We start from the raw sequence: 27,950 nt of genomic DNA on the forward strand, positions 1-27,950 counted from the left end.
GAAAAGACTCTCTGTTTACTATAACACATTACACCTTCTTCACCTTCCCACGCGCCGGCTCTTTAATGACCCTAGAATTTATTGAATTGGTAATAAAAATGGATTAGGATTAGAAATGTGGCCAAACAGAATTGGGTGACGAAATTATTCAATGTCCTTTTGGTATTGCTTTAGACTCACTCTAACAGCATTTTTCTCCATTTTAGGAAAAAATTTGACTGTTTTGCTCAAACAGATTCTCTATAATTATCCACTAGCCTCTTGACACACATTGCGTGCCATTTGACCGTTTATTTTTGAAAATTTATGAAAATAGATAAAGATTGAAAAACAAAAAAGAAAATAAATGGATAGTGGATAGTTATTTTCAGTTTTATGGCTAATATCAATTTCACCCTCTCATGATGAAAATGTTGTTATTCTTCATATTAATAAACTATGAGCATTACAGGTACTTCAAAAATTTAACCATTCTCTACAGAATTGGCTTAATTAATAAAGATAAAATAGAGAAAGTGATGAGAGAGAAAATATATTTACAACAATCTGTAAAATTTTAGAGTAAGATTTAGGGAATAATTATGGAATCTGTTAGAGTTGGACCATAATTTTTTTTTTTTTTTTTGAGTTTTTAATTTTTGCTTCCCTATAATAAAGAAATTATGGGAAGCTGTTTGAGATGCTCTTATTAGCATGGAAGAGTATAAACCTTATTTTAGAAAGTATATTCATAATTTCATTATTTTATTTTTTTTCCTTAAAATGTAGAACGAAAGAATAATGGATAAATATTTTGAATGAATGAGGATAAAATTACGAACCTCCATTATGTAACCTGTCATCATCTTGCCTTGATCAATAAAAGTGTTGAATGCAATAAGAGAGACATAATGCCTATTATGATAAAATGTAATATTTACTTGGTCTAAGATATTTTTTTTCTTAACTAATAACACTGGAAACTCATAAGCTATAATGAGATCTCTTCCTCCTCACATACTGGTTACAAGTAAATAAACATGTCATCATTGTGTCACTACCGCACTTCATTGACTTAAATTATTTCATCATCTTATTTCTTTGACATGAAACCATAATACAAAAAGAATATTTCAAGGATTTCCCAAAAAAGACAACTAAATTAAAAGAAAATGGTAATAACTTACAAACCTAATTTCATTGGAACGGAGAGGGGGTGCTTCTCACATGCTTCCAAGAGCGCGTGCAGATATTCTCACGTACAAATATCCCTCCGTAATCCGTATAGAAAAGTAGGCTGCTGTTTCGTTTCGTTTGCTCCTTCAATCATTTCAAGTCGTTGGCTTTTCCACTGCTCTTTACTTTCTTTCTCTTCATAAAATTAGTTTACCTAACAAAATTGCTCTCCCAACAAAACTACCCTGCTTTCAGTTTTCACCCCTATTATTATGGGGGCATCTTATATCATTTCTATTGGACCAACCCAAAACAATATGGTTGACTTCGCTCCACAAAGAATAAATAGTTTTTTATTTATTTTATTTCTTTCTTTTTTGGAGTGGGATAAAAATCAAGAGGCAGACACAAAGGAGCAAACAAAACAGTGAATTAATGGATTGATTATTTGTATGATTATTGGAATAGTACGATTCTTTTGCTAATATATGGTCTCTTTTATCAATAAGGAAGCTCTAAATGTCCCTGTCAAATTTTGGTACCATGAGCTATGCAAGAGAGGTAGAGGAATCCTATGGAAACCCTAGGTAAACGATTTCTTCCACGACAAACCACGTACTTATATGCTAGTCGCTATGGTATGGGTTGCTCTACTGATGTGTTTAAAGGACAATCTCTTATTGCTTTGCGTATCGGTTCAAGCATGTTTATTGACTTTATCATGTGCTACAATTGAGTCTGATTCTTCTCATCAATGTATTCTTATCGATATAATATGCGTCTAGAAACTTAGAACAACCATTGAGGTTACTTCATGAATCTAATTTGATATGCGAACCTAACACATGTGCTAACCAATACACTTGGTAAGGTATGAGAATCTCAGCTAAAAATCGCTCATTATTTGAGCAACAAATAATCCAACCCGACAGTTGGACTACACAAAAACTCTTGTTAGAAGAAGCGAGAGCGCTGTATGTAACTTATTTCAGTCGTTATATTTCCCAACTCTATTCCACAATAAAAGTTATTTACTGACTTAAACATCATAGAGTTTTTAATCGGTTAGTACCATATATATGTATTTGATGTTAATTTATAGGTAATTAACCACAACTCTTTATAAAATGTTTACAGCCCTCACAATCCCTATCATGGGAGGGAGTGAGCTCACTATGCCATTATGGGCCACGCGAGACAGCATTCGGATAGTGAACCTTGATTTTTCCACTGGGCAAGAGTCTTTATACAAGTAGGGGAGCTTCCTCTATTGTATATAGTTTTAGATGTGGGATACAATTTTTCTTTTTGAGCACTTATTTATTATCTTGAAAAAATTGACGAGCACAGGAGACATAGCCCCCTTCTTAGATCTCTGTCGATTCTCATGATTGTGAAGTGTGTCAAAATATCATTCTCTAATAGTATCTTAAACCGACAAACCTGTTTACTAACATATTTACTTCTCTATAAAATATGTATAGTGATACTTGAGGTGAATGTTCCAAGAAATAGTGAAAATTGTCCAGGGAACATGTTACCACCCTTCCAACATATCCATTACATCCTTCCGTAGTGACAGGTCTTTTTCATTGGTCAAACTATGCTCCCACTTGGATAGCTGGTCAAGAACATTGTAAAATTGTGCAAAGAGTGTCCTCAACCTACAAGTTCTTATGAAGGATAGAAACCACATATTACACGGAAACCCTAGACTCTAAGGAGGAAAACAAAAAACAAACGGCGAGCGTGCTCTTTCCTGGCCAAACGCCACTGGCTTTTCAACCGCTGCGTTCTGGCCCGCGAGAGGATGGTGTTTCTGAGTAGTGGAGGGGTCTCAAGGCAGCGGCGTGGCTCTGGGAGAAAGGATGGGTCGTCGTTTCCGGTATGGGCGGATTGACTTCGATCTGTCTCTATCGGATCGAGGGCGATGACAGCGGAGGTGCAGCGACCGAACTCGGAGTTCCGGCAGTGGATTCTAACGTCAACGTCCCTGCTTTTTGGGCTGTGGCTGATCAGATTTGAACGTGGCGATGCCGATTCTAGAAGGATCTGTTGCGGTCTATAATTTGGACCTGGTTGAGGTCGTCAGCTTGATACAAGTGCTGCTTATGGCATGTCAGGATGGCGCAGCGGTGGAGGGATTCGACGGGGTGCAGTTTTGATGCGTGGTGACGGCATGGTGTCGTTGGGGCTCGCTGGTAGCATGAGGGTTTGCATGCCTAGCTTGGCCTTTGCTGGGGATGGTGGTCTTTGGGCTGGGCCTCTAGTGTGGTTTTTGTGTACTGTTGTTTAGTTAGGTGTTGTTTGGTTTTGGTGGTTGTTTTGTTGAGAATAAGTCCCTCCTCTTGTGAGAGAGGGTTTGGGTGTTTCTGGGTAGTGTCGATGTCATTGTTTGGTGTCTTGGTGTTTCTGGTGTTTTGTCGGTGCTTTCTGGTTATCAGCGTGATGGTGAATCACTCTTACACGTGGTCTGGCTATTTTGGGACGCGGTGTCCGAACGAGTGAAAACAGTTCATCTTAATGTTGGTGGCAGGTTGGTATTGTTATACATAGGTCTGGTTATAGGTTAACTTGAGTTGGGGTTGAGCTTTTTTAGCTCATGTAAGTCCCTGACGGTCCGGAACTTTAGATCTGATGATTTGTAACCTGTTTGGTTATTAATAGATTATTTATTTTCTCAAAAAAAACCTACAAGTTCTTATATTAGCAGGTAAATACGTCATTTTTCAAAATCTCTATACGAATTATTCTATTATTATTTAAGAATAAAATTAGATGAATAATATTTTTGAATATTACCGACATATATTTCACCTTATTTGATAGTAGATATTACACAAAGCCCAACTTATTAAAGAATTTCATCAAGTAACATGGTTGTGCCACATCAGCTACCTGAAATTACAGAATGGATATGTGTTTCCCAACTAAAGGAACTTATCAATATGTCAACAACTTAGGAATCAGTCTTAGGAGTGCAGGCCAGTTCGCATCTAATACAGGATAACAACACAACTTGAATCCTAATTGAAACTGCAGATCAATCTCAATAGTCTGACGATGTTATACTTTACTCAATTAGCCAAACCATTCAAAGTAAACTCATCACACATAACACAAGATCTGTTGACGCAGTAAAACCCTCCAAAGAGGTAAACAATTGCGGGCACTTTGCCGGTGAACAATCCACTATATGAATAGGAAAGTACATAAAGATCTTACACAACTCATCTACTATAACCAATCTAGTGGGCAACGTGTCTCTTCGTCTTTGCTACTTCCAGATCAGTGAACTTGTTCTCCTTTGTCAATCTTGAGATGGCACAACTCTCACCTCAGTTTCAATTACCTCAAGGCACAAATCATGCATGAACCACCAACACACATGAAGCATAAAATCAGAAAACTTTTTGACAGAAAAAGTTTTGGGATTTGATAGTCCTTCAAGAGCTAAACAAGGAACAGCTCATGAAGAATTCTCAACAACAATTTTGGCTCAATACTTTCTGAGGATGAAAGATCAGAAAGCTCTTTATAAAACATAGCAGTGATATATTTTCTGTTCTAGTGTCGCCCCACCTAACAACGTGAAAAACACGTATATATAAGATATGAATGAACTAGTGTCTCTTAGGGTTTCTGCTACGGAAAAGGCTTTTCAAAACAGGTTTTTATCCATGGATTAAAATCAGACGTTTGAAAGGAAAAGCCCATAAACCAATTTAAGAAAGTTTGAATGCTTTGGATAAAACCTTCTGAAAAATCACATATCAGTATATTAGGATTGAAAAGATGTTCACATCTTACAATAGCATCCAAAGACACGTTCAGTCCTAACCACTTGACAAGCATGCATATGCATGCAAGACATACCTGATTGATGAGAGTTGTGCATGAAGCTTGAAGCATTCCATTCTTTCAAGGATCCAAGAGTAGAAAGCTATTACAAGAAACATGACTCTTAGTTGTTATGCTTAGGAAATGCCAATCAATTAAACATTGCACTAACACGACCGCATAAGGTGGGATGCAGGTTATACTGTAAAATACAAATTATTCACTTGTGAATCTTAACCTCTAAAATTACATCATGAGTGTTCATATTCACAAAATTTGATCAATTTTGTCGAACTATTAGCTTTTCAATTTATAATTTTGCCATTTTGTCGAACTATTAGCTTTTCAATTTCTAATTTCGCCATAGTTTAAAACTCACTCAAACAAAAACATATTATTATCTTTTTACTTACCGTCACTAAAATTATCTTTGAGGTTAAAGTCACCAAAGCTACAATTATAGCTTTTTACCTTTTTAGCACGCAAAATTTTGGTGACAGTAATAATTAGAATCATATGATCATAATATCATATACAAAATTTCGTGGGGTGCAAACAAACGGTAGGTTAAAAATGCATGCTTCATTTTTTTTTTGGAGAAAAGGTTAAAAATGCATGCCAGTCATGATATTAACACAATAGGGCGCGGTCCACAGAAGTTGTCATATAAAAGATTAGAAATATGAAATGGCCATGAATAATGGACCCAACAAGAGGCAAAGTCATGTCCACATCTAATTAAATTGTGTCAACAGTTTTCCATGTAAATCAATGCATGCATGTAACTTATGACTCGGCTTTGTCTTCTCTCCCCTGGACAAGCATACAACCTCTAGGGTCCTACCCTTTTAATGAATTTTCGCTATTTTGTGTCTCTCTTATCTCTATTTTCAAATTTTCCATGCAGTCCTGGTTCAACTGGGCTGAGCTATTAGTCGGTATTTAGTAGAGGTGACAGTTTTACGTGACATGTTTGATTCACCGATAATCTATATAGTATTATATAGCTTGCTTGTATGTTATAATAACATTAACAGTTTGGATACAGATTTTGAGGACAGAAATTGAACTGATCAAAACTTTTATCCAAATTTGAGTCCACACATTATCAATTTTTGATCGATGTACAAATATATGTGTAACTACTACCTAATAAGTAGCATTACCCACTGATAATCTACAAGTCACTCGATTTTTTAAATAAAATGTTCGATTACCAATGCAGTTGCCGATACAGATATTCAAAACCTTACACCAAACAGGGCAGATTTGCCCTACAATCATTATCATATAAGTGGGTGAAAGTATATTCAATGTTATAATAGCTTTGAATACATTTTGAAGAATAAAAGGTTATGGTCGATGGATTAGACGTCTTCACGTAATATAATATGATAGGATGGTTGATACATTTTCCATCACAAGGCGAAACTTCTCTCGCGGCCATATATACCTTGGATTTTGTGGTTTGTATTTTAGTTACCAACTCTTCTAGGTTTAGCTTAAACAAATGCAAAGCTTGGCATGTGAAATTTGTGGTTATAAGAGAAAGCCATGGACGCATGACATTAATTCCAAGCACATTCGAGAGAGAGAGAGGAGGGTGGGGGAGGGGCCGGGCGGCCTGCACCAGCGGCCGACCTTAGTAATGAAAATTTAACATGGCATGGAAAATTGGAAATTGGTTGTTAGAATACAGTTTCTTCTTTGGTTTGATCGATGGAAACTAAATATTTATTTACAGTTTTTGGTAGCTCCAATTATTAGAGGACTAATTCAGCAATGGAAATTTCCCTAGACGAACCAGCAACTCGATTGTTCTAAATTTGATAAACTGTTGGAAAACCTTGATATTAAGGACTTGTAATAGTTTTATTTTTGTCATTGAATACGTATGGTAACTAATTAGTTAATCGCAGTAGTAACTTTCGTCAATCATGTTTCTTAGACACGGAAGATTTTGGTAACAAGAATGACTATCAAGAAGTGGTTTTACTTAATTACCAAAACAACTTCTTCTGTCAATAATATTTTTCTTTTCAAAGGAAGAATGACAATTTCATTAATAGCAATAGAAGATGAGAGAAGTTAAGGTAGTTATGTGCCGTTTTTCATTTAGGCGAAATCGAACAAAATTTTGGTAATGAACATTACAAAAGGTAGAAAAACAAGTCTACAATCCAAGAGTCCAAACTTTCATATTCTAATAGCCAATCATAACATCGAATTAGCCAAACATAACATTGAAATTCTCCATAAAGAGATTTGCATGGTTGAATCGATATTGTTACAAGCTTAAGAAACTCAGTTGGCCGGACCTAAGCAAATGTCATCCTTTTTATTCTTCAATAACAGTCACAGACCATACACCCAGACGGATCAGTATATCAAACTCATGAACTAGGAAACTAATTGAAATGACATCTAGTTTGGAATTGTTGCTGGGCCTGTTCGTCTTCCCTTCACTGGTTCGGCCATTGGGCCTATTTATAATAACAAAATCCAAATAGTTTTCAGTTCCCCACTATTGTCTTAAGAAACTAGGCCTCGTCAATGGGCCGGGCCGGGTCTTGTTACATTTTTAAATAATGGTGGGCCGGGTTATATTGTAAATCAAAGGATCCAAACCCGTCTATATATAGCGGGCCTTGCGGGTTTTATTTATAAATAAATATTTAAAGACACTAATTTTTTTTTTTTAATCAAGCTTTGAAAATTCATTGGACAATGATCAAATACAACCAAACAGAACAAATCTATATTGTACCAAAAAAAATCTATATTTATATATAGACACTAATTTATTTATAAATAAATTTTTAAAGACACTAATTTTTTATAAATCTATATTTATATACCATACACTCCAAAGAGCAACCTCTAGCAATTCAAAGAAAATAGGAAAACCGACCGTTAGATGTGATTATTACAATAAATTATATGTGTGGTTAAAAAGTTAGTCAATTTCACCATAGTTTCAAACCCGATCGGATTAGTCAACCGTAGTCACTTGCATATTTTATTGGTTGACCGATGGCCTGATGACTGCAAAACTTGCTTATTTTTTTACATCACGTTTGTAAATATTTCATCGATGGATGTGTGTGGACATAAGATAAAAATTTTAATTTTTAATTACAAATACGTTAGCCTATACTAATTTGCCTCCTAAAGTTGTATGACTTATACATTGCATTTTAATTGTTGAGGTCCATTCTAAAGCAACCATGAAGTGGAAGATGAATTTGGAGAAACCAACCGCTCGATGGAGAGATTGTAATGTTTTATGGTGGTTGTAAAAAATCCAGCCAATTTAGTTCTCGTTTCGAATTCGATCAACTAGGTTAAACTTAGTTACTCTTATAAACCTATATTTATATATCATACACTCCAAAGAGCAACCTCTATAAATTCAAATAAAATGAAAAAACCGACCTGTGGATGTGATTATTACAATAAATTATGAGTGTGGTAAAAAATTTAGTCAATTTCACCATATTTTCGAATCCGATCGAATTGGTCAACCGTTGTCACTTATATGTCTTCTTTGTTGACTGATGACATGACGACCGCGAAACGTGCTTATTTTTTCACATCAAGTATGTAAATGTTCCATCAATGGATGTGTGTGGACATAAGATAAAAATTTCAATTTTAATTACAAATACGTTGGCCTATACCAATTTGCCTCCTAAAGTTGTATGACTTATACATTGCATTTAAATTGTTGAGGTTCATTCTAAAGCAACCATGAAGTGGAAATGTAATGTCCCGAACCAGAATTTACTGATTTACTAATCATTAAGACGATAAACGACGTTTACTTTCACTTTTATTGTCATTTTAGCACTTTTAGTGGCCCTAAAAGTTGACTTTTTGTTCGGGTCAAAATTTGAGAAAATGTTCTTCATGGAAGTTGTAGAGGACGTTAAACCGAGCGCGTGGATATGTGGTACATAAAAATCAGAGTTCGTATGCGAAAGTTATAAGCGTAATACTAAAGTTACTATTCATGTGGTAAGTTTCTATAAATAGCCAAGTTACTGTGGTAAGTTTCCATTTTTAGAAACCTACCGGGCTTTCTCTCTCCTCTCCCCCGATGCTTTCTCCTCTTCGGCCGATTGCTTCTTCCTCCGATTTCTTCCTCCTCCGGCCACCCCACGATGGAATCCGGACATCAGCTAGCTCACCTCTTCACCCTGGTCACGTCTGTGGTGGTGTTTTACAGCGATTTGGCCGGAAGAACTCGATTTTGAGCTGTGAAGGTTACTGTAGCAGTTTGGAGTTTTCATCGATTTCCGGCGATTTTGGCCGTCTCCGGCCACCAAACAGGCGTCAAAGGTTCGGTTTTTGTCAATGATCATTTCCCCTAAGGTTTTTTATTTCAATTTGTAGTGTGGAGGTCGAATTAACGATTTGCAATTTCTAGGGTTCTTGGTTTTTCTGGAAAAATTTCACCGGCCAAATTGGAGCCCTTCAAGGTAAAATTGAAACTTGTTGTAGTTGTGAAAAATGTTGGGTCTGTTGTGTAGGTGGTGCTACCAAAATTTGGTGGCCATCAGAGGTGGTGGCCGCTGGTGCGTGGGGCCCAAGCGCTGCCACTGTTGGTGGCGCGTGAAGGTGTGTAGGGCAGTGTTTTAATTCCAGTTTTTAGCCCAATAAATTGTATAAATGTTGTAGTGCTTGTATGTGAAGTTTGGTGAATTTTGGAGGAGTTTGGAATTATTTGTGAATTTTCGAAGTTTGAAGTTTGTGATTGAATTGTTGGAAATCCGGCCGTCGGATATCCCTCGTTTTCGTTGTGGAATATGTTAATTGAGGAATTGGTGTTGTGGGAGAGATTTGGGTTGAATTTGAGAAGTAATGGAGATAGGGATTTTCAGGTTTCGTTTAGGTTCGTAATTATTTTATCGGATTGCCGTTTACGGAAATATAATTGTGTACAGGGCAATGCCGCGAGCTACGGTTAAATGAAGGAACTCGTTTGCGTGGTCGCCTAATAGTACTGTGAGTGGACTTTTGTTTTAAATAATGATGCATGCGTTTATTTTCTTGAATTAATGCTTTATTTAATTAACATATTACTTTCCGAGCATATGAATTGATTTCGGAATTTGATTTCGATTTATCTCGTGAATTTGCTTTCAATATTGATTTTCATGAAGTATTTATGATTTATACTGGTTGTGAATTTCGGATATTAATTTGTTATGCTCGGATTCGAATTCATAATTGATGTTGAATTTCGACGAATTATTTTTCCAAGGTGATTTCCGGAATTAATTACATTTCTATTCGATGTTTTGAGATTTCTGGAAAGGTTTTCGAAATGGGATTTCGATGAAGTTATTTCTTATTTATCTATCGACTTTCGGTTTTGGCATTGGGAATGCCTTGATGATGATCTAATTATTCTTTTAGCGTGTGGGACACGCTGTCGATTTATGTGACTTTCTACGAGAATTTTCGGGTACGGTTGGGAATCGTACCTGTGTTTTTGTTTTATTCGCGGGACTTATGGAGAAGCCTTACTGATTTTCGATTTTCGTATGATTTTAACCCACCATACCTGGGTCGTCATATTTATTGCTAGCTAGCCTATTAGTACTCCTCCCTGCTTACTATGTGTTCGTGGGTGAGTAAGAGCAGAGCATGGGATCCTCCAGAGTGTGGGACACTCCGACTCGAGCCTGGGAGGCTCCCTTCTTTCGTATGGTGAAACTTCTTCCCCATATTTTATCGTTGCTTGACTAGCGGGGCTAATCCGATTTTCACTGTAGCCAGCGGGGCTGGTCTTATCTTCTTGAGAAACGAGATTTCGGTTTTACGATATAGTTTTCGAATGTGGTGACTAGCGAGGCTAGTCGATTTATCGTTTTGAAATTCTTGGATTTAAAGCTAAATGTGTTTTTCTAATTGTTGCATGCATCGGTTTTTAATGAAATAAATGTGGGAAAGTATGAAATCCTTTTTCTTTTAAATTGTTTCTTTTTGTCCACTCACGCTAACGTTTTTTGTCTACTTTCCCCTGGGCCTTTCGGTTTCTAATGCCCAGTTTGCAGGCGAATTAGTGGAGGTCGGGCGTACATGACATGTGAGGCATAATTGTCACTACTTCCGCAGTGTAGGATCCCTTGATCCTTTACTCTTCTTTTTATATCCCTGTGTATAGTAGTATTGCTCTGATAACCTTTGGGATTAGTATTGTTGAGTTTTGTGTTTTGTGTTATGTGAAAGTAGAGTTGTTGGTAATTGGGAGCAGGGTGGCTCCAGGAGTATAAGGTTGGTTTGCTTGAAGTGTTTTTGTGTGTTTTACAGGGTTTTGGGTAGTCCATTTTAGAGGTGATTCTGCCGAATTTTTGGTAGAGTTATCCCTAAGGTGGGCCCCACAGGGCCACCTCAGATTTCAAGGTGAAATTCGGGGCGGGTCTTGTCAGGAAAATGAATTCGGAGAAACCAACCGCTCGATGGAGAGATTGTAATGTTTTATGGTGGTTGTAGAAAATCCAGCCAATTTGGGTCTCGTTTTGAATTCGATCAACTAGGTCAAACTTAGTTACTCTTATAAACCTATATTTATATATCATACACTCCAAAGGGCAACCTTTATCAATTCAAATAAAATGAAAAAACCGACCGTTGGATGAGATTATTATAATAAATTATGAGTGTGGTAAAAAATTTAGCTAATTTCACCATATTTTCGAATCCAATCAAATCGGTCAACCGTATTCATGACATGCAGAATATATATGCACACACACACACACACACACACACACACACACATATATATATATAAACACACACATATATAAACATGTCTAAAAGTCCTGAATCTTCAATAATGATGATGCGGCACATTGAAGATTTCCAAATATATGTGTTGGGCCTTCTAGACATGAACTTGTAAAAAATGTTGCAGATTCCCGTCCAAGCTGAACTGCATTCACTTAAATTGCCATAACTCCTTCTAGAAAAGTCAGAATCGCAAACCGTAAAATTCCTCAGAAACTAGACACATGGGGCTTTCCGTGCATATAGGGTATAGATTCTATTTCCATTTGAGAAGTTCCCAGTAATTCAGCGAAGTTAGGTTCTAGACATGAACTTGTAAAAGATGTTGCAGATTCCAGTCCAAGCTGAACTACCTTCACTTAAATAGCCATAACTCCTTCTAGAAAAGTCAGAATCACAAACCGTAAATTTCCTCATAAACTAGACACATAGGGCTTTCCGTGCATATAAAGTACAACTTCTAATTCCATCCGAGCAGTTCGCAGTAATTCAGTAAAGTTAGGTATTCTGCAGAACAGTTTTCTGTGTCAATTAGCTCCGCTTAGCTTCTTTTCTTCTTCCTTTGAAACACACCTACAAAGACACTAAACTAACATAAATGAATCATAAATAAGGAGAACTAAACATATATACTAAGACTCCAAGAGAAAGAGGCATAGAAATATAAGAAAATATGAGCACATCAACATACATATATAGATATATATATATATATATAATATAATTGTTTACTGGCTTTTACGGGTCGGGCATAGTGGGCTTTTGGCTGGCCGGGTTTTTGCAGGCTTTTTGGAGGGGGCCTCCATCGGCTCACTGAGGCGGGCTTTTTGACGGGCCGGGCTGGCGGGCCTCCATCGGCCCACTTGATCCGCGGGCTTTTTGATGAGGCTTATAAGAAACTGTGATATCTCCCACAAATTCACCTAAAGTATCAAAAATCATTTTAGCAGGGTGGCCAGAAAGTAATACCCTAATGAGCTCTTCCATAGTTAGTTTCTCCTGCCGGTTGATTTTCATCACTACACCTATGATATGAAGTTATATGGTACAAACACCGGGGTGGTCAAGGGGCAGAAGAGGGGGCAATGGGGGAGAAAGTTTGACGTCAATGCGCCACCCGTGAGAAAAGAGATGCGGAGGGAACTTCAACTCTGGTTTTGCCTCCGGATGAGTTTGGCATTAGTGGACCCTTGGATCGGACTCATGCATATAATCTTTAGTTTCCACCAACAGCTAGCACATGATTGTGAACTTGTGGTATGTATTACGTTAACTGACTTAGTCGCATCTAATGAGCTCTTCCACGGTGGTGTTCCAATTTTGATTAGCAGTCAGGAATGTCAAATACAAGGAATGTATCGAAAAATGACAAGCTTATAATGTTTCTATAAGCTTCTTATGGTTCTTTCTTTGTGGACGAGCGACATGGATGATAGTATTAGTTGTAGTTGTACTGCATCAAGCTTCATGGATTCCTGCACACCAAATTTAAAGGTGAGATAAAGACCATCTATGTTAATTAGTCGGTGATTAATTGATTATGTCTACCTGGTTATATATGCTAATTAAGAATGTTTAGAGTAACTCGAGAAAGCCATGAGTCATGGGGCATGGTAACGTGGATACCGATATTAAACAAAGAACGTGTTGCCCAGTTTAGTCCCATGATCTCAATAATGTCATTTTTTTCTCTGGCTTGATATTCCAATAATGAACACCCATACCAATAAATAATAATGCCTTTACCTGGTTTCACTGTATAAACTCGATTTGACATGTAGCAACCTCATTGTGTTAGAGATGAGACACCTCTGTCCTTTGATCAACATGATTGCAACATTTTAACTAACTTGTGTGTCTGATTAGTAATTATTGAGAATTAGCGATTAGCCAAGGAAAACAAGAAGACAGGAGAATTAGACAGTGAGCTTTTTTCAGGCATATCACTACAACATATATAGTTCACCAACCATGAAGAGTCATCATCAAATTTAATTAGTTTAAATTAATCCTACTTATATTGCTATAATCCCAAGCAACAATCATGTTATGTAGATTAGAAGCCTAATGATTTCTCTCGAATTAGGAGTGTTGTTGTTAGGGCTTCGTCCTTGCCATTGTTATGTTCATGTACCCTTGGAGTTGGAGCTGTATGATTCCCGGTGACATCTCAGTTGTTCTGTCTAAGTGTCTATGGCAATTGGCTTGGTGTGATTGGAGTTTGACGGCTGAGGTTTGGTTTCATGCAGGCATGGGTGGTTGTTGTAGGGTTTTGTGATGAATGTGATGGCTAAGGCGCTGATGGCATGGGCGTTGTTTCTACGTTTCCCCGATAGAATTGATAGATAACATTGAGTAGACACTATCACATACAAAGACACATAATGACGAGATGTATAGTAAGTTCACCTAAGTCAATGTGAGACTAAACTACGTTCACTTAAGATAGTCACTATGAGTTAAGAGCTTACAGGACAATGCTACAATATGTTAATATATGATATTCTTATTCAGCAGCTAGTGGATTCCTTAGTTGCTCGAGTCAAAAGTTAACATTCGGACCTAGTACAAAATTATTTTCCTTATGCGATGACTTGCTTACGCCTACTTTTTGGGGCAAAGATTAGCCTTGGTAACGTTCAACACACTTGATTGAGTCTGGCTATGTTGCACGGATAACTTTGAAAATTTTAGCTTAAAACTCCACCGTATTGTGCTGAAACGACAAATAGATCACACACACACACACACACAGGGGTCAAATAACGCTGATATTACCCCTACTTCACCTACCTGAAGTGCAACTGATATGAGGTTTTAATAAAAAATGTATGAGCATTAGTGCGTGGTACCATTCCTTATAACTCAAGGATAACTCTTCACATTTTCTAATGTAGGATTCCAAATGTCTCTAATCAAAGTCACTAATTCTGACACACCATACTGAAAGCTTCAAACCCAAACTAACCATTGTTATTGCTTCCATACGACATTAGACACTTGTAGATCACTCCGAACACAAACCTCCACTGATGACATAAGCACCACGCTCAACCTCTCAACCAGTAATCCACATGTAACTTGTCATTCCATGAAAATATGAAAAGAATCTCCAATGAAGATGTTAGATTGATATGCCAAATTTGAATTTAACAGCTTATGTGGCACATGGTGTTTTTGGCTAAACTCAACTCGAACTCATATGTAAAGAGATGTTGCACTTAACCTACTCACTTTCCATCAGCGTCTTTTGACAATTGATGAGGTGTTTTTTTTTTTAATAGGAGTTTGGAACCTAGTCTAATTGGGAGACTTTGGAACCTAGTCTAATTGGGAGACTTTGCTCTATGCCCGTACACATTATTAATAGATGAACTATAATATACCGAGGATGACATAAAACCAAAGCCCCGTATAGAATTAATAATATCCTCGTAGAGCACATCCTGAATAATTGTGGGTGACTCATCTAACCATACTTCATCTACACAACTAACATTAACAAGGTGTTCCAAACGATGAGCCATACCATTTGCTTCTCTATATATATGTTGGAAGTGAACAAAGTTAAAGCTTGAAATATACCTTTTCCGCTAGTACATCCTGAATAATAGCGGGTGACACACCCCAGCTTTAAAATTGTTAAAACTTCAATCCTAACTGTTGGGCACTCTAGTTGGCAAACTCTAAAACCCAAAAACTTGATTATCTCCCCCCCACAAAAAAAAAACACCCAAAAAAGAAAATAATATATAAGATAAATCAGCATTTAATGGATGATGATTTGGGTCCAAACTCCATAATAAGATGGACGACCAATGCCAAATTCCCTAATAGTTACTTGAGGTAAATAATATAAAGATAAACAAGACAACCGCGCAAATGGCAATCCCCCAAACATTGGCCACTGAAACCCTAGATACACACAGATGTGATGTGAGATTGTGAATGAGCTCTACCACCATTTTTAATTCAGTTCGAATTTGGAGCCCATTTCCAGAGAGGTACGTATTGATTTTAAAACTCTCACTTGGCATTGATTCCTGTGTTGGCATTGATCTGGGTCAGTTCTAGTGGGCTTTGAATTCCCAATTTGATTTTGGGGGCTTTTTGGTTGAGTTGTGATAAAAGATTTGATTTTTTGAAAGGAAAAAGTGTTTTCAGGAAGTGGGTTTTGCGATTCATGTGGGTTTTCTGGTTTTGGTTAAGCACATTGGGATTAAAGATCGTAGCTTTGGCTTTTGATAGTGGGATTTGTTGGAATAGAGTTTGATTCTGTGTTAATTTGTGCAGAGGGATTCTGGGTTTTTATTAACTTGGATTTGGAAGACTGTGAAGTTTGGTTTGTTTTGTCTAGTACTATTTTTGGATTGAAAAAAGAAGTTGGCTTTTTTTCTGAATGAGATATTCTAGTGGTAGAAGAAGAAGGAGATGAAACTTGAACAACAATTTGTGGATTTGGAGATACAATGACTGGAGGGTCATTAGGTCTACGTACTGGAAGCTATGGATCGCTACAACTACAGCAGATACAGAATGGTTTTCCACCTATTCTGCAGACAACCCCTCTTCCTCTTGCGCGAAAGCCTTCCAAGGTGCTTCTTGCAAGTAGGGAGAAGGAAAGGGTTCTGCCCTTTGTCTGTAGATTTTTGGGCCGAAAAAAGGTCATAATGCTTCTTTTGGTTGTCCTTGCTCTTTTGGTTTTCGTATCCAATTCCTTCAATGTAAATAAAGGTTAGTTTTGTTTTTCCTTGCTTTGTATACATCCATTGTTGTGTTGACAGTTTAGTACAGTGTCTTTGCAAGAGTTCCGTGGAGAGTCCTTGTGTTTGTTAACTTTGAAGAAACTTGCATTGATTAAATTTAAAGCAATTGAGGCGTACAAGGTCTATGTGGTTAACAGGATTGAGATAAACCTGGCCATTCTATATACTTTAGTCCTCATATGAGATATCACTGATTGAGTTTACCTTGAACATCTTGTCACTGTCACTAATTGAGTCATGCTCGTCAGTGTTTGACCCAATTCTAATTTTGTAGAGTGTTTCTCTGAACTATTTCCTGTACAATATAAATGTAAAAATATCAACTTTAAAGCAATCATGTCTTTTACTCAACATAGTCGAAATGCCATATCTTACTGCATGGAGATATCAAGTAGTTCCGTAATTTTCGCAGGAATGGAAGATAAACATGACATTAAAATTACTTCTACACAGAATACCATGAAAGGAAAAGATGCAAATAGAGCCCTACTTACTCCTCCTCCCCATCGTCATACTGAGTCATTTACTGCTGTTCATGGAAATTCCCCTCCATTGGCCCATCAATGTGAAAATTTTGCATTTCCTCCTCCTCCTCCTTCATCTGGTCGAAAACGAAGTGGACCTCGCCGTAAGTTCTTTGATTTTGCTTCATTCTTTCAGTGATCAATTTTTAATATTTGGCATCTTGACTCCAAGTTAATACATGTCTAGTTGCTGCACCTTTGATGTTGTTCTTTTTTTTTTTTTTTTCAGCGTGTCCAGTATGTTATCTCCCTGTGGAGCAGGCTATAGCTAGTATGCCAAGTTCTTCTTCAGAATCACCTGTACTACATAATTTGACATATGTTTATGATGAAAATCCCACTAGAACTGAACGACATGGAGGTTCTGAATTTGGTGGATTTCCAACTCTGAGACAGAGAAATGATTCATATGATATAAAAGAATCCATGACGGTCCACTGTGGGTATGTTTACCACAAAAGAATTTTATTAATTAATTGTGGTGCCTTGTACCTATTGCCAATTCCTTTATCCTTCTTGGCTAATGCAGTCATCCTTTCTTGTATTCTCTTGGCGCCTTCTTGTCAGATTTGTGAAAGGCAATAAACCTGGTGACCAGTCTGGATTTGATGTTGATGAAGCTGACCTTATGGAGTTGGAGACGTCCCATGAGATAATTGTTGCATCAGCTGTCTTTGGTATTTCCAAGTCTAAGAAATTGTATGATATTTTTTTAATTGCATGCTTTGGTTTGCCTTTTCTGATCGTTGCATCTTTGTTAGGAAACTATGACATAATACAGCAGCCAACAAACATTAGTGGGTTTTCGAGGAAAAATGTTCCATTCTACATGTTTATTGATGAAGAGACTGAAGCTTATATGAAAAATTCCAGTGTCCTGGGAAACAGTAGGAAAGTAGGATTATGGAGAGTTATTGTTGTCCGTAATGTTCCTTACACTGATGCAAGACGCAATGGAAAGGTCAGTTTATTTCGAGTGTCTTGGTTCGTCCTTTCTTTATAAAGGTTAGATCAATTGACTTTGTGGACACATATTTATGTAAATTATATATATATTTTTGGACTTTCTCAGATGTTTGTTTAGTTTCTTCCAACAGCATTTGGAGATAGGACATTGCTAATTATAAACTTAGTTTCTCAGATTCGCTCAAATTGATATAAGTATTTCATACACCTAACAATCTTCACAATTTCCATATGCCCCAAATTTCTGAAGAAAATCACTGAATGCATATGTGAGTAGGTGATATGTTGATTTGTATAATTTGAGCATAAGACTTAACCCAAACTGTACCAGCCCTTTACAAAAGCCAAGGTCGAGTGGCCATTGGCCAGAGATTGTTCTGGCTGCAGCATGCAGTTCAAATTCCAGTCTTGGTTCTGGTCCAAGTGCGGCTCGGAAAGTCGTAGTTTAAGCGAAGATGTTGGGCAACAGGAGTTTGGTCCATAGTTAATTGACACTCCTAAACATGGTTTTCGTGATTCATTTATCTAGTGGTATTGATGTTTTGGGAAATTTAATCTCAAATGTCATAGCAGGTGGTGCTTTTTTAGTATAGTTCACTTATATGTGTGCTATCCAGAAATTGCTTAAAAAGTCTGGATTAAGATGGATATTGGGCAACGATCTAAATGTTATTTACACACCATGATTTTTTGGCAGATTCCAAAGCTTCTATTGCACAGGCTTTTCCCCAATGTCAGATATTCTATATGGATTGATGGAAAGCTTCAGCTTGTTGTGGATCCTTATCAGGTCCTTGAGAGGTACAATTATTTTCTGATCCTGTTTATTTACGTCCTGTGGTATTGGGGGGTATGCCTGTAGTAATTTAGGGCTTGAAGGAAGTGTCTGAAAGGCTGTTTTAAATATGTTTAGTAAGTTAGTGGCACAATGAGTGATAGTTTTTGTTTGTTTGTTTTTGTTTTATGGAGAAAAGTTTTGACATGATCTCACAAGAGAACTCAGTGTATGCTTAGTCGTTAGTAATGTTTAATTGAGACTTGAGAGTCTGGTGCCAATAACTTATATGCTGTTATGTTATTTCACTAGAGACTGAAGGTTCTGCTAGCTTCTCATTATCTACATCTCATTGCTATTCATTAGAACTCTAATTGGCTGTGGATATGATAATGAAATACTTGCAAAATATAGTTTTGCTCCTCTGGGAAGTTGTATGGTTAATTGCTTTGGTCCACTTCTGTTAACATATTGCAGCTTTAGAAAAAGTTGGGTTAGATTTGGGGCAGCATTATGATTGTATCGGTCATGATTATTCACATGTTCTTTCTAGTGAAAACTGAGCTGTTATCAATCCCTTTCAACATTTTTTTAAAAATGTTATTTACTGGATATTTAAACTTACGAGTGTCAGAAACTTTTGGATTTTATGCGGTTATGTTTCTTGTATGTTGTAGTTGCCTTGGTGACGGAAACAATTGATCTCTGTTGTGAAAATGACTGTAGATATCTTTTGGGTTGGTGGGTGGGGGTTTATCTTTATTCACTTTTCTCTGATATTTTGGTTCAAAGTATGCTGAGCTATACTTTTCGATATACTTCTAAGTCGGATGATGAGAGAGAGGGAAGTTGAGACTAGAAACAAGAAACCAATTATTATTGGGGTCGGAGAATAAATTTTAATTAAATCTTATTTTCTTTCATCATTTTAATGTGAAATGTTCCTAGTGGTTATGAAATAATCGCTGTTCATATTCTTCCAAGAAAAAGTTTATAACTACCCCACCTCACATGAAAACTTGGTGTTTGCTTAACTCTTATCCCAATCCAGTTTATTTAGGCATCTTCAGCTGTTGTGCTGTGCAATGCATTATTTTGGAACACTGTTAGTATCTTCCTAATCTTATATAAATCATTCTAGCATTGATGTGCATTCATGAATCATGTGCTTGGAGCAAGGAACTAGAGTATCTTTACATAAACCTTGATATTTTTAGACTTAAACCTTGTTCAGGTTCTTGTGGCGTCAGAATGCAAATTTTGCAATCTCAAAGCACTATAGACGGTATGATGTGTTTGAAGAGGCTGAAGCTAACAGAGCTGCTGGGAAGTACGATAATTCCTCCATTAATGAGCAGGTTGACTTCTATATCAAGGAGGGTTTACAACCTTATTCTGAGGCTAAGCTTCCAATAACGAGTGGTAGGTCATTTCATGTATGGGCATTTATGTGTAAGCTTATGTGTACACATGGTTGTTTACTTGTGTATGCTTTTTTCTCAATGTGTTTGCATGTTTCAGCTTTATTTTAATTGCAATTGGGTGTGTGCACTACCACTTTTTGCAGATGTTCCTGAAGGTTGTGTGATCATAAAGGAACACATTCCCATTACAAATTTATTCACCTGTAATTGGTTCAATGAAGTTGATCGTTTTACCTCCAGGGATCAGTTAAGCTTTTCCACAGTGAGGGATAAAATCATGGGAAAAGTTGATTGGAGCATTAATATGTTTTTGGATTGTGAAAGGCGCAACTTTGTAATTCAGGTATGACTATTTCTTAATAATGTCTATCGGGTTTAAAAGATTATTCAGAGTATATTGTTCGAATATCTTCTTTTTTATTTTTCTCTTAGAGCTCTAAGGCTTGTTAATGAGTCAGAGGCTTTGTTAAACATGAACATCTGAACGACTAGGTCTGTTTGGTAGAAAAATGGTTTCCACAAAGGCATGCATTTGTTATATTTCAATCATGAAGGTTTTATAGATGCATGGTTCCTGTATGTTAAAGGTTTCTGTTGATAGACTGGGAGTTATGTGTCAAATATCTTTGATTTGCAAAATGACTCATTTGCCAAGTAGTAATTATATTGCTGTCTGAACTGTTGTATCTAACTCAAATTGTAGTTGTAAGTTTATTGGGAGGTCAAAATGACAAACTTACATGTATTTCTAACCAAGTTGTGTTAACGTTCTGTCTCTCTTTTGTTGTCTTCCTTTTTTCCATATAAAAAAGAAAAAAATACCAGCTCATAGTGATTGCATTGTACAGGCATACCACAGAGAGTTGCTGGAGCAGATGCCTCCTCCCCGTCCTCCGAGGGTTGTGATTCGTCGTACACCAGCTTTGCCTCATGTTATCATATCTGTAAAGACTCCACCTGGGAAGAAGCGTGGACGAGGGGATAAGAAGCGCCATCGGAAGGTTGTTGCTGTTAGTAGAGACAACATACAATTCTAATTGTTCTTTCTTCTTTCATTAATAACCCTTTTGACTATAAGAAAATGTAATCTCCCCTCCCCCTTTGTTACAAAATTATACATCACGGGGTAGGAAGATCTGATTAGATCTGTGTAGGATAGGAAAGGACAGATACAACTCTAATTCTTGTTTGGAAATTGTTGATATCTATTCAATCTTCTTTTTCTCTTGCAAGTACTCATTCCAAAGTGTACTTCCACCTTAATTTCTACACATATTCAATCTAGTTCTATGGCCAAAACTAAGCGAGTTTTGTTAACAATTCCTTCATTTACTTCAATTCACAGAGGTGATACTGATTGTTGAAGTTGAAGTGGGATAGGAGCTTAGCTTTTGTAAGAATTGATGCTTTCATTCCAACATTGGTTCAAATGGACTAGTATTCATACCAGGACAGGCAGTCTCTGATCTCCATGTGATTTTATACCTGCCATTAGTTGTCTGCATTGGTAAACGTGCGGCTGCCCCCTCATGAATCTGAGGGATTGATCAACCCAAGGCAAATGCCAAAGGTCTTTGTATTGAATATGAGATACGGAGGAAGGGAAAGGTTGTTGTCATTGTGTTAATATATGAAACAAAGCAATAATACAGCTATTGCTTTGCAACCATTTCTTATATATTGCAGGCTCGTAGCTTTTGACAAATGCTTCCAAGTCTTTAACTTTAGTTCAAGACGTGAAAGCACTATTGATTTTGTTCAAATTAAATTCTTGTAGCTAGGGATGGCAAAAATCCCCAGCGGGGCGGAGCTCCATTGGATACCCGCCCCAAATGGGGGGAGAATTCGGGAACAAATGGGGAATGGGGATCCCCAATCCCCGCTATCTAAGATCAGGGATGGGGCGGGGATGGTATTATGATCTCCATCCCCAAACCCGCCCCAATGATATATATATATATATATATATATAAATTAAATATATATATATATATAATTTATATATATATTTATTTATTTATTTTTATAATATAAATCACAAATATATACATTTACTACTTTACTTTAATGGTGTTTGACTTTTGCACTCACCAAATTATGATTTATGAATTTAATCATGTTTTAATTTTACTTGTTGTAAATTTTGATTTTAAAAAAGGCAATATGAGGAAAAAATTATAATATTTTTTAAATTCTTATTGGGGATTTGGGGCAGGTTTGGAGACTTCGTCCCCAGTGGGGATGGGGACGAGAAATCCCCAATATATTTTTATTGGGGATTGGGGTGGGGATGGGGGTGAAGAATTACCCCGGAGATGGGAATGATATTCTGATCCCCATCTCCAACCCGCCCCATTGCCATCCTACTTGTAGCTATCAAAGAAATCAAGAAGTTCAATTATCATGACCGACTAGACTTGAATCTGATAAATGGACAGCCAATAAGCATGGTGGCCCAAAATGATTCCAAAGCCAAAAAATTTGATTAAAATGAACTGAAATGAAAATAATTCAATGCTTCATGACCCACAAAAATGCTCTAATTGCTGTGCAAAACAAGGGAGCAGGAAAAGGATGGCACTTTTTGCATGAGGTATGGTGTTTGGACTTTGGACTTTGGGAGAAGGAAGCAATTTGTATTATCTTTATATATTCTATGCCATTTATAGCATACCAATAATCACAAACAGGTCATCAAATCAGACCCAAAGTTCACTATATAGAATAGAAAAGAAGCTCCCCACTCGGATCAGAACAAGAGTAGCCCTTCCACAAGAATAAGCAAGCAAAGGCTTTGTCTGTTTCTCCACTCTGACCATAAATATCTTTCTTTTCAGTTTCATTTCTAGGGGTTTTCAACTTTTTTATGGGTTTTTCTTCTTTGAGGTTTTGATTCTTGATTTCAAGGCTTCTTTTGAGACAATCTTGAATCCTTGATTAGTGGGTTTAGTTGGATTTCTTGAATTGTAGAGTGAAAGCTAAGTAAAGTTAGATTCTAATCAATTCACTTCTTCTGGTTCTCTTCTATGATTTCTACAAATTTACAAAAAAGAGAGAAAGAAAAGGAAATTGGGTGGTTTTTTAGGACTATATGATCTTCATCTTTCAATAGCAATAGGCTTTACAGTCCAAGGATAGGCCTTGGCTAGTAGTATTGTGGTCATTTGTTGTTTTGAGATGATCAATTGGAAATCATGGTTCTAAGAGATTTCTGTTGACCAAGTATAGCTGAATAGAGCAGATTTGAAGAAAGATTAGGGTGATACTTGGGGGTTTTAATCAATGGGCTTATCTGGGTTCTTCTTGATTAGTATGCTCCACTCTGCTATATGTCTTGTAAGTGGAGCTTTCATGATGTTCTACTCCAATGAATTCTCTGTGTTCAACCATGGCCTTGAGACAGCAAGCAAGCTTCGAGGGTCAACGCCTCATGATCAACTCTTGATTCAAACCTCGAATTCCTTCTCGGGTTGGCTTCTGTTTGCCATTGGATTCCTTCTGTTCATGGTGGCTTTTGTCAAGGACTCTAAATTCCAGAGCTTCTTTGCTAAAGGGTGTGTGTTGCTTCACATATCCATGGCTATTTGGAGAGTTTACTTTGGGAGGGAACTCGAAGACCTTGCCAGAGATTGGCCTAAGCAGGTCCTCGGAGACATCACGTTGGCGCTTTCCTGGGGTTTTCTTCTTATGTATTCATGGAGGGAGAAGTATGATTAGTAATGAATTGCTGTAAATTTGCTAGGGAAAATGCATAGGAGCAACACATTTTTGGATAAAAATTTGTGGATTGCTTTTCTCAGCTTCTTGATCATATTTTGCTGAATGAATTGGTGTATGAAATTCTGGTTCAAAGTAGAGGCTAGCTCTTGCAAAACAGAGACATGAGAACAGTTCATTCCTCGTTAGTATAGTTACTTTAACTCTTGTGTTCATTCCTTGTTGGCTTCATACCTCCATATAATGATCTTGATTGTAAATTTCTTTACCTGATATATGATAAAAAGTGGTGCAAATTGTGTTTTAGTTTGTAGCTAATTTCATTTGAGTTTAGGACAATGGGACATGGATGATGGAATTTTCTTCATCATGATGGTCATGGTTTTGTATTTTGACAACAGAAAGTGAGACAGTAGAGCGGTTTTGTTTGATTCTTATCCTTCCTTTATTTGGTGCTGACTAGCATTCCTGGAAGAGTCATCATCACATAATGTTAAGACCAAAAAGAAAGTCATCACATCATGTGAGATTGTAAGCTAAGCTATAACTCAGCTAGGTCTTGGAACCCCAGGCCGACCACCACTAAGGTCAAAATGCTCTTCTTCTTCTTCTTCTTTTTTCCTCACTTTCGTAGGATGTCGGTTCGCCACAGTAAAAAAATGACAATTTATGACTTTTTAACTTTGATTGCTCTGTTAAGTAGATATGGTTATTTCACTGTTTTTTGCGGAAAGGTTATTCGAAAATTGTTAGATTTTTATGGGGTAACTGTGACATTCAAAGAGTTTATTATAAAATTGTTAAGAACTTTCTATCTTACATAAAACAAGGTTTTTAATTTTTTTTTTTCTCTTTCTATTACAATGATCACCTTCTGATTGTCCAATTGAGTCAGACTCAAAATCTTTCACATATGAATGAGAGATTTATGGAGAATGCAGTTATAATTTACCAAGTACCACTTGTGGTTAATTGTGACTATACCAATTACTAGATGGTCAGAAATTTGTAGTTAATTGCCACGGAAAAAAAAAAAAAAAGGAAAGTAAGAAGAAGTGTGGGACACGTGTCAGTAAAATGGATGAAGAACAGAGAGCGTACAAAAGAGATGGGCACACGAGATTTTAGTTGTACTTCTTAGGCAGGCTGATGGCTAAGGAAAGGTTCGAGAAAAGAAGACACAGGAGATTAGTAAAGGAGATGACTGTAAATCCATTTCATCCAAGGGTTAGTCAAGAGCGAACCGCATTTGGTGAACTGTTTTGTCTGATACCGGGGCTATTGCTTATATGGGATTAATCGTTTGATTTTATGCTTAAAGAACAATAATTCCGGATGGACAATTCTTAAGTTCATCATCTGGGTTGTTCACCTTTATTGTCGATTAACATACTTTTACTTAATGAATTTATCATCCAACTATCCATATATTAAATTAGCCTTTAAAGATTATATCTGTAAAGAATCAATCGTCAGTAATCGTTTAATTATCTAATTGATTCAAACAAATAGATAGTTCTAACAACATTTACTATTATTATGATTAACCGTCCATACATTTCATAGAAATGAATAACTAAAAGGTCTTCAATTTGATTTTTATTTATTTATTTATTTATTTATATAGCTAATCTTTGTATGATGTTATGCAACATGAATGGTTGGATTAGAAAATTATAAAGTTAAAATGCATTAATCACAATAAAGGGTGAATATGCTCATTCACCCTGGAGTGAATCTAAGAGTTGTCCATTCAGGACTGGACTGACTCAATAGACCTGCAATATATGTGTATTGCATTTGTTGGTTATACCATACTGTTAGTACAAATATTGTTGGCATTCCTTCATTAACAAAACCTTACTCCATTGGTCTAAATTATTAAAGATTTAAAGTGTTGGTAAATATTGGTCTAAATGCTATATTTATAATAAAATAAAGAACTCATTTATGCAGATCAAATAAAAGGTAGAAAGCAAATCAAAATAAACCAATAAAAGTTAGAAAAACCTTTAAATAATTTGGTCGAGTCTAGAACTTAGTTCTATGTCTTGAGACGAAATTGCCTCCTCATCGGTGCTTAAAGGTTTTAATGGCAAACGTCTCCCAGGATACAGCGACATTCTTCTTGCGGTAGTAGCACTCCAAATTTCAAGAACAGCGAACTTAGATTGTGTATGAACTCTCTCTTGAAAAGACTCAATTGGTTTTCAAGACATTAGGAAATACTCATATGTAGAAGGAGAGGAGGAAAGATGAATTCAAGAAGTAATTTTTTTAAGAATATGGTGTAGCAAGTGTTTTATAGATGTAAGGTGACTTTTAGAGGAGAGATGACTTTTCACCAAAAATTATCTTTTGTGATTAGCCATGACTTCTCATTGCATAGTCATTTACATTTATTCAACTTCACACACTTTCTCTATATATATTATTCATCCACAAATTACGGAAAATAAATAATTTAATATTAAAATTTCCAACATAAAGTGCTGCAAAATATAAAGTGTTGCCTTGCTGCCTTGTCAATAGACCAAATTTAAAGAATATAAAATTACAAACAAGTGTCACTTTGAGACTTATATTAGCCATAAGGCCACCTAAATTGTTTTGTGCACATAAGGCCACTTGCCTCTTTAAATTATTTTTTCTCTGTCCATTTTACCCTTCTACCTAAGAAAACTAACCGCCTGGTTTCTTTATCAACCTAACGTATGACCTGAACGGCGAGAGGTCTCATCGTTCCAAGCACAAGGTTTAGGGTTTAGGGTTTTATTTTTGTTGGGTTTAGGGTTTTATTTTAGGGTTACCTTAGGTTTCTTTATCAACCTAAGGTACGACCTGAACGGCGAGAGGTCTCAGCGTTCCAAGCACAGGGTTTAGGGTTTTATTTTTGTTGGGTTTAGGGTTTAGGGTTTTATTTTAGGGTTTAGGGTTTTATTTTTGTTGGGTTTAGGGTAGGGTTTAGGGTTTTATTTTTGTTGGGTTTAGGGTTTTTATTTTTGTTGGGTTTAGGGTTTTTATTTTTGTTGGGTTTAGGGTTTAGGGTATAAAGGATGATTGTTAACTTTTTACTCTAGTGGTATTTATGTAAATATATTAATTTTTATATCCAAAATTTAATTCCTTTTTTATTCTAATGGCCTTATGAGGGAAAAAAATAGTTGGTGGCCTTATGGCTAAAAAAATCCTTTTGACCTCATGAACGCTAATTCATGCATTGCATATCTTTCGAAAAGTTTTTACTGAGGTATGGTGTGCTTCTTCTGATGGCTTCTTAATTGCTTGTGATTTGTACGATTTGTATTATATATCTACAGTGCAGGTAGTGTGTAAAATGTTCAAAATGCAATTGTAATCAAAGTCAGCTAGGTTTAAAGGTTTTTAGCTTTCAAAATGGTTTTCCTTTACCTTTGTCAGGTGGAATTAAGGGGCACGCATGTTAACGATTAAGGAAACTGTTTCTCTCCCTCTTCTATATATTGAGAAAGTCTATTCCGTCTTGCTGTCATTGAAAATATTTGGTTTTCAATCCCTTTGTTCATCAAGAGCTTCTCTCTCTAGTTTCTTATTTTTCAGTACTGTATTGTTCCATGTTAAAAACATTTTGAAGATTACAAACCTTTCAATCATATTCATTTCTTGCATCATGAGGTCATTTGGGTACTGCAAGCTTCAAAGGTGAAATCTCCAAGAAGAATTTGTTGCGTTCATAGCTTGTATCTTTACTAAAATTTCTAAGTGTTTCACTTGTGTAAATATTCTGCAAGGAGCAAGCATAAACAATCTAGTGAGTTGGTCTAGAAAAGATTGCTGCGGTCAGTGCAATCCCAGTGTTTGTAATCTTGTAATTTGCTTTTGGCATTCAAGAGTTAAAGGCCATGCCACACATATTTTCCCTTGATAAGGTTTTTACTGCGTGAACAAAATTTGTGTTCTTTACTGGTTTAGTTGTGTTGTTTGATATTACTTTCATTCTCATCAA

At 36.5% G+C, this 27,950-nt stretch overlaps 2 protein-coding genes across 4 annotated transcripts; both read left to right on the plus strand.

Annotated features, from left to right (window-relative positions):
* Positions 1-15,607: 15,607 nt before the first annotated feature.
* On the plus strand, positions 15,608-21,487 carry LOC112167830 (probable hexosyltransferase MUCI70). Of its 3 annotated transcripts, none has more exons than XM_040507216.1 (10): positions 15,608-15,797; positions 16,207-16,527; positions 16,972-17,187; positions 17,313-17,526; positions 17,651-17,760; positions 17,845-18,044; positions 18,747-18,850; positions 20,059-20,246; positions 20,392-20,591; positions 21,097-21,487. In XM_040507216.1, the coding sequence occupies exons 2-10, from the start codon at positions 16,263-16,265 to the stop codon at positions 21,283-21,285; spliced, it is 1,686 nt and encodes a 561-aa protein (XP_040363150.1). In that variant the 5' UTR covers positions 15,608-15,797; positions 16,207-16,262; the 3' UTR covers positions 21,286-21,487. The 3 variants fall into 3 exon arrangements, with proteins under 3 accessions (XP_040363150.1, XP_024160683.1, XP_024160684.1); XM_024304915.2 differs by having other exon boundaries at positions 15,609-15,797; positions 16,087-16,527; XM_024304916.2 differs by lacking the exon at positions 15,608-15,797 and having other exon boundaries at positions 16,391-16,527; positions 17,013-17,187.
* A 1,280-nt stretch (positions 21,488-22,767) lies between these two features.
* On the plus strand, positions 22,768-24,261 carry LOC112165887. The gene has a single exon (XM_024302583.2). It carries the CDS (start codon positions 23,531-23,533, stop codon positions 23,963-23,965), a length of 435 nt encoding a protein of 144 aa, XP_024158351.1. The 5' UTR covers positions 22,768-23,530; the 3' UTR covers positions 23,966-24,261.
* Positions 24,262-27,950: the final 3,689 nt, after the last annotated feature.

Source organism: Rosa chinensis, chromosome 5 (genome assembly GCF_002994745.2).
Source record: "Rosa chinensis cultivar Old Blush chromosome 5, RchiOBHm-V2, whole genome shotgun sequence".
Lineage (NCBI taxonomy): Eukaryota > Viridiplantae > Streptophyta > Magnoliopsida > Rosales > Rosaceae > Rosa > Rosa chinensis.

Coding starts and splice junctions, on each gene's coding strand:
- LOC112165887 (XM_024302583.2), top strand. CDS start 23,531: ATGGGCTTATCTGGGTTCTTCTTGATTAGTATGCTCCACTCTGCTATA.
- LOC112167830 (XM_040507216.1), top strand. CDS start 16,263: ATGACTGGAGGGTCATTAGGTCTACGTACTGGAAGCTATGGATCGCTA. Junction 18,045..18,746: donor ATGCAAGACGCAATGGAAAG/GTCAGTTTATTT, acceptor ATTTTTTGGCAG/ATTCCAAAGCTTCTATTGCA. Junction 20,592..21,096: donor GGCGCAACTTTGTAATTCAG/GTATGACTATTT, acceptor TGCATTGTACAG/GCATACCACAGAGAGTTGCT.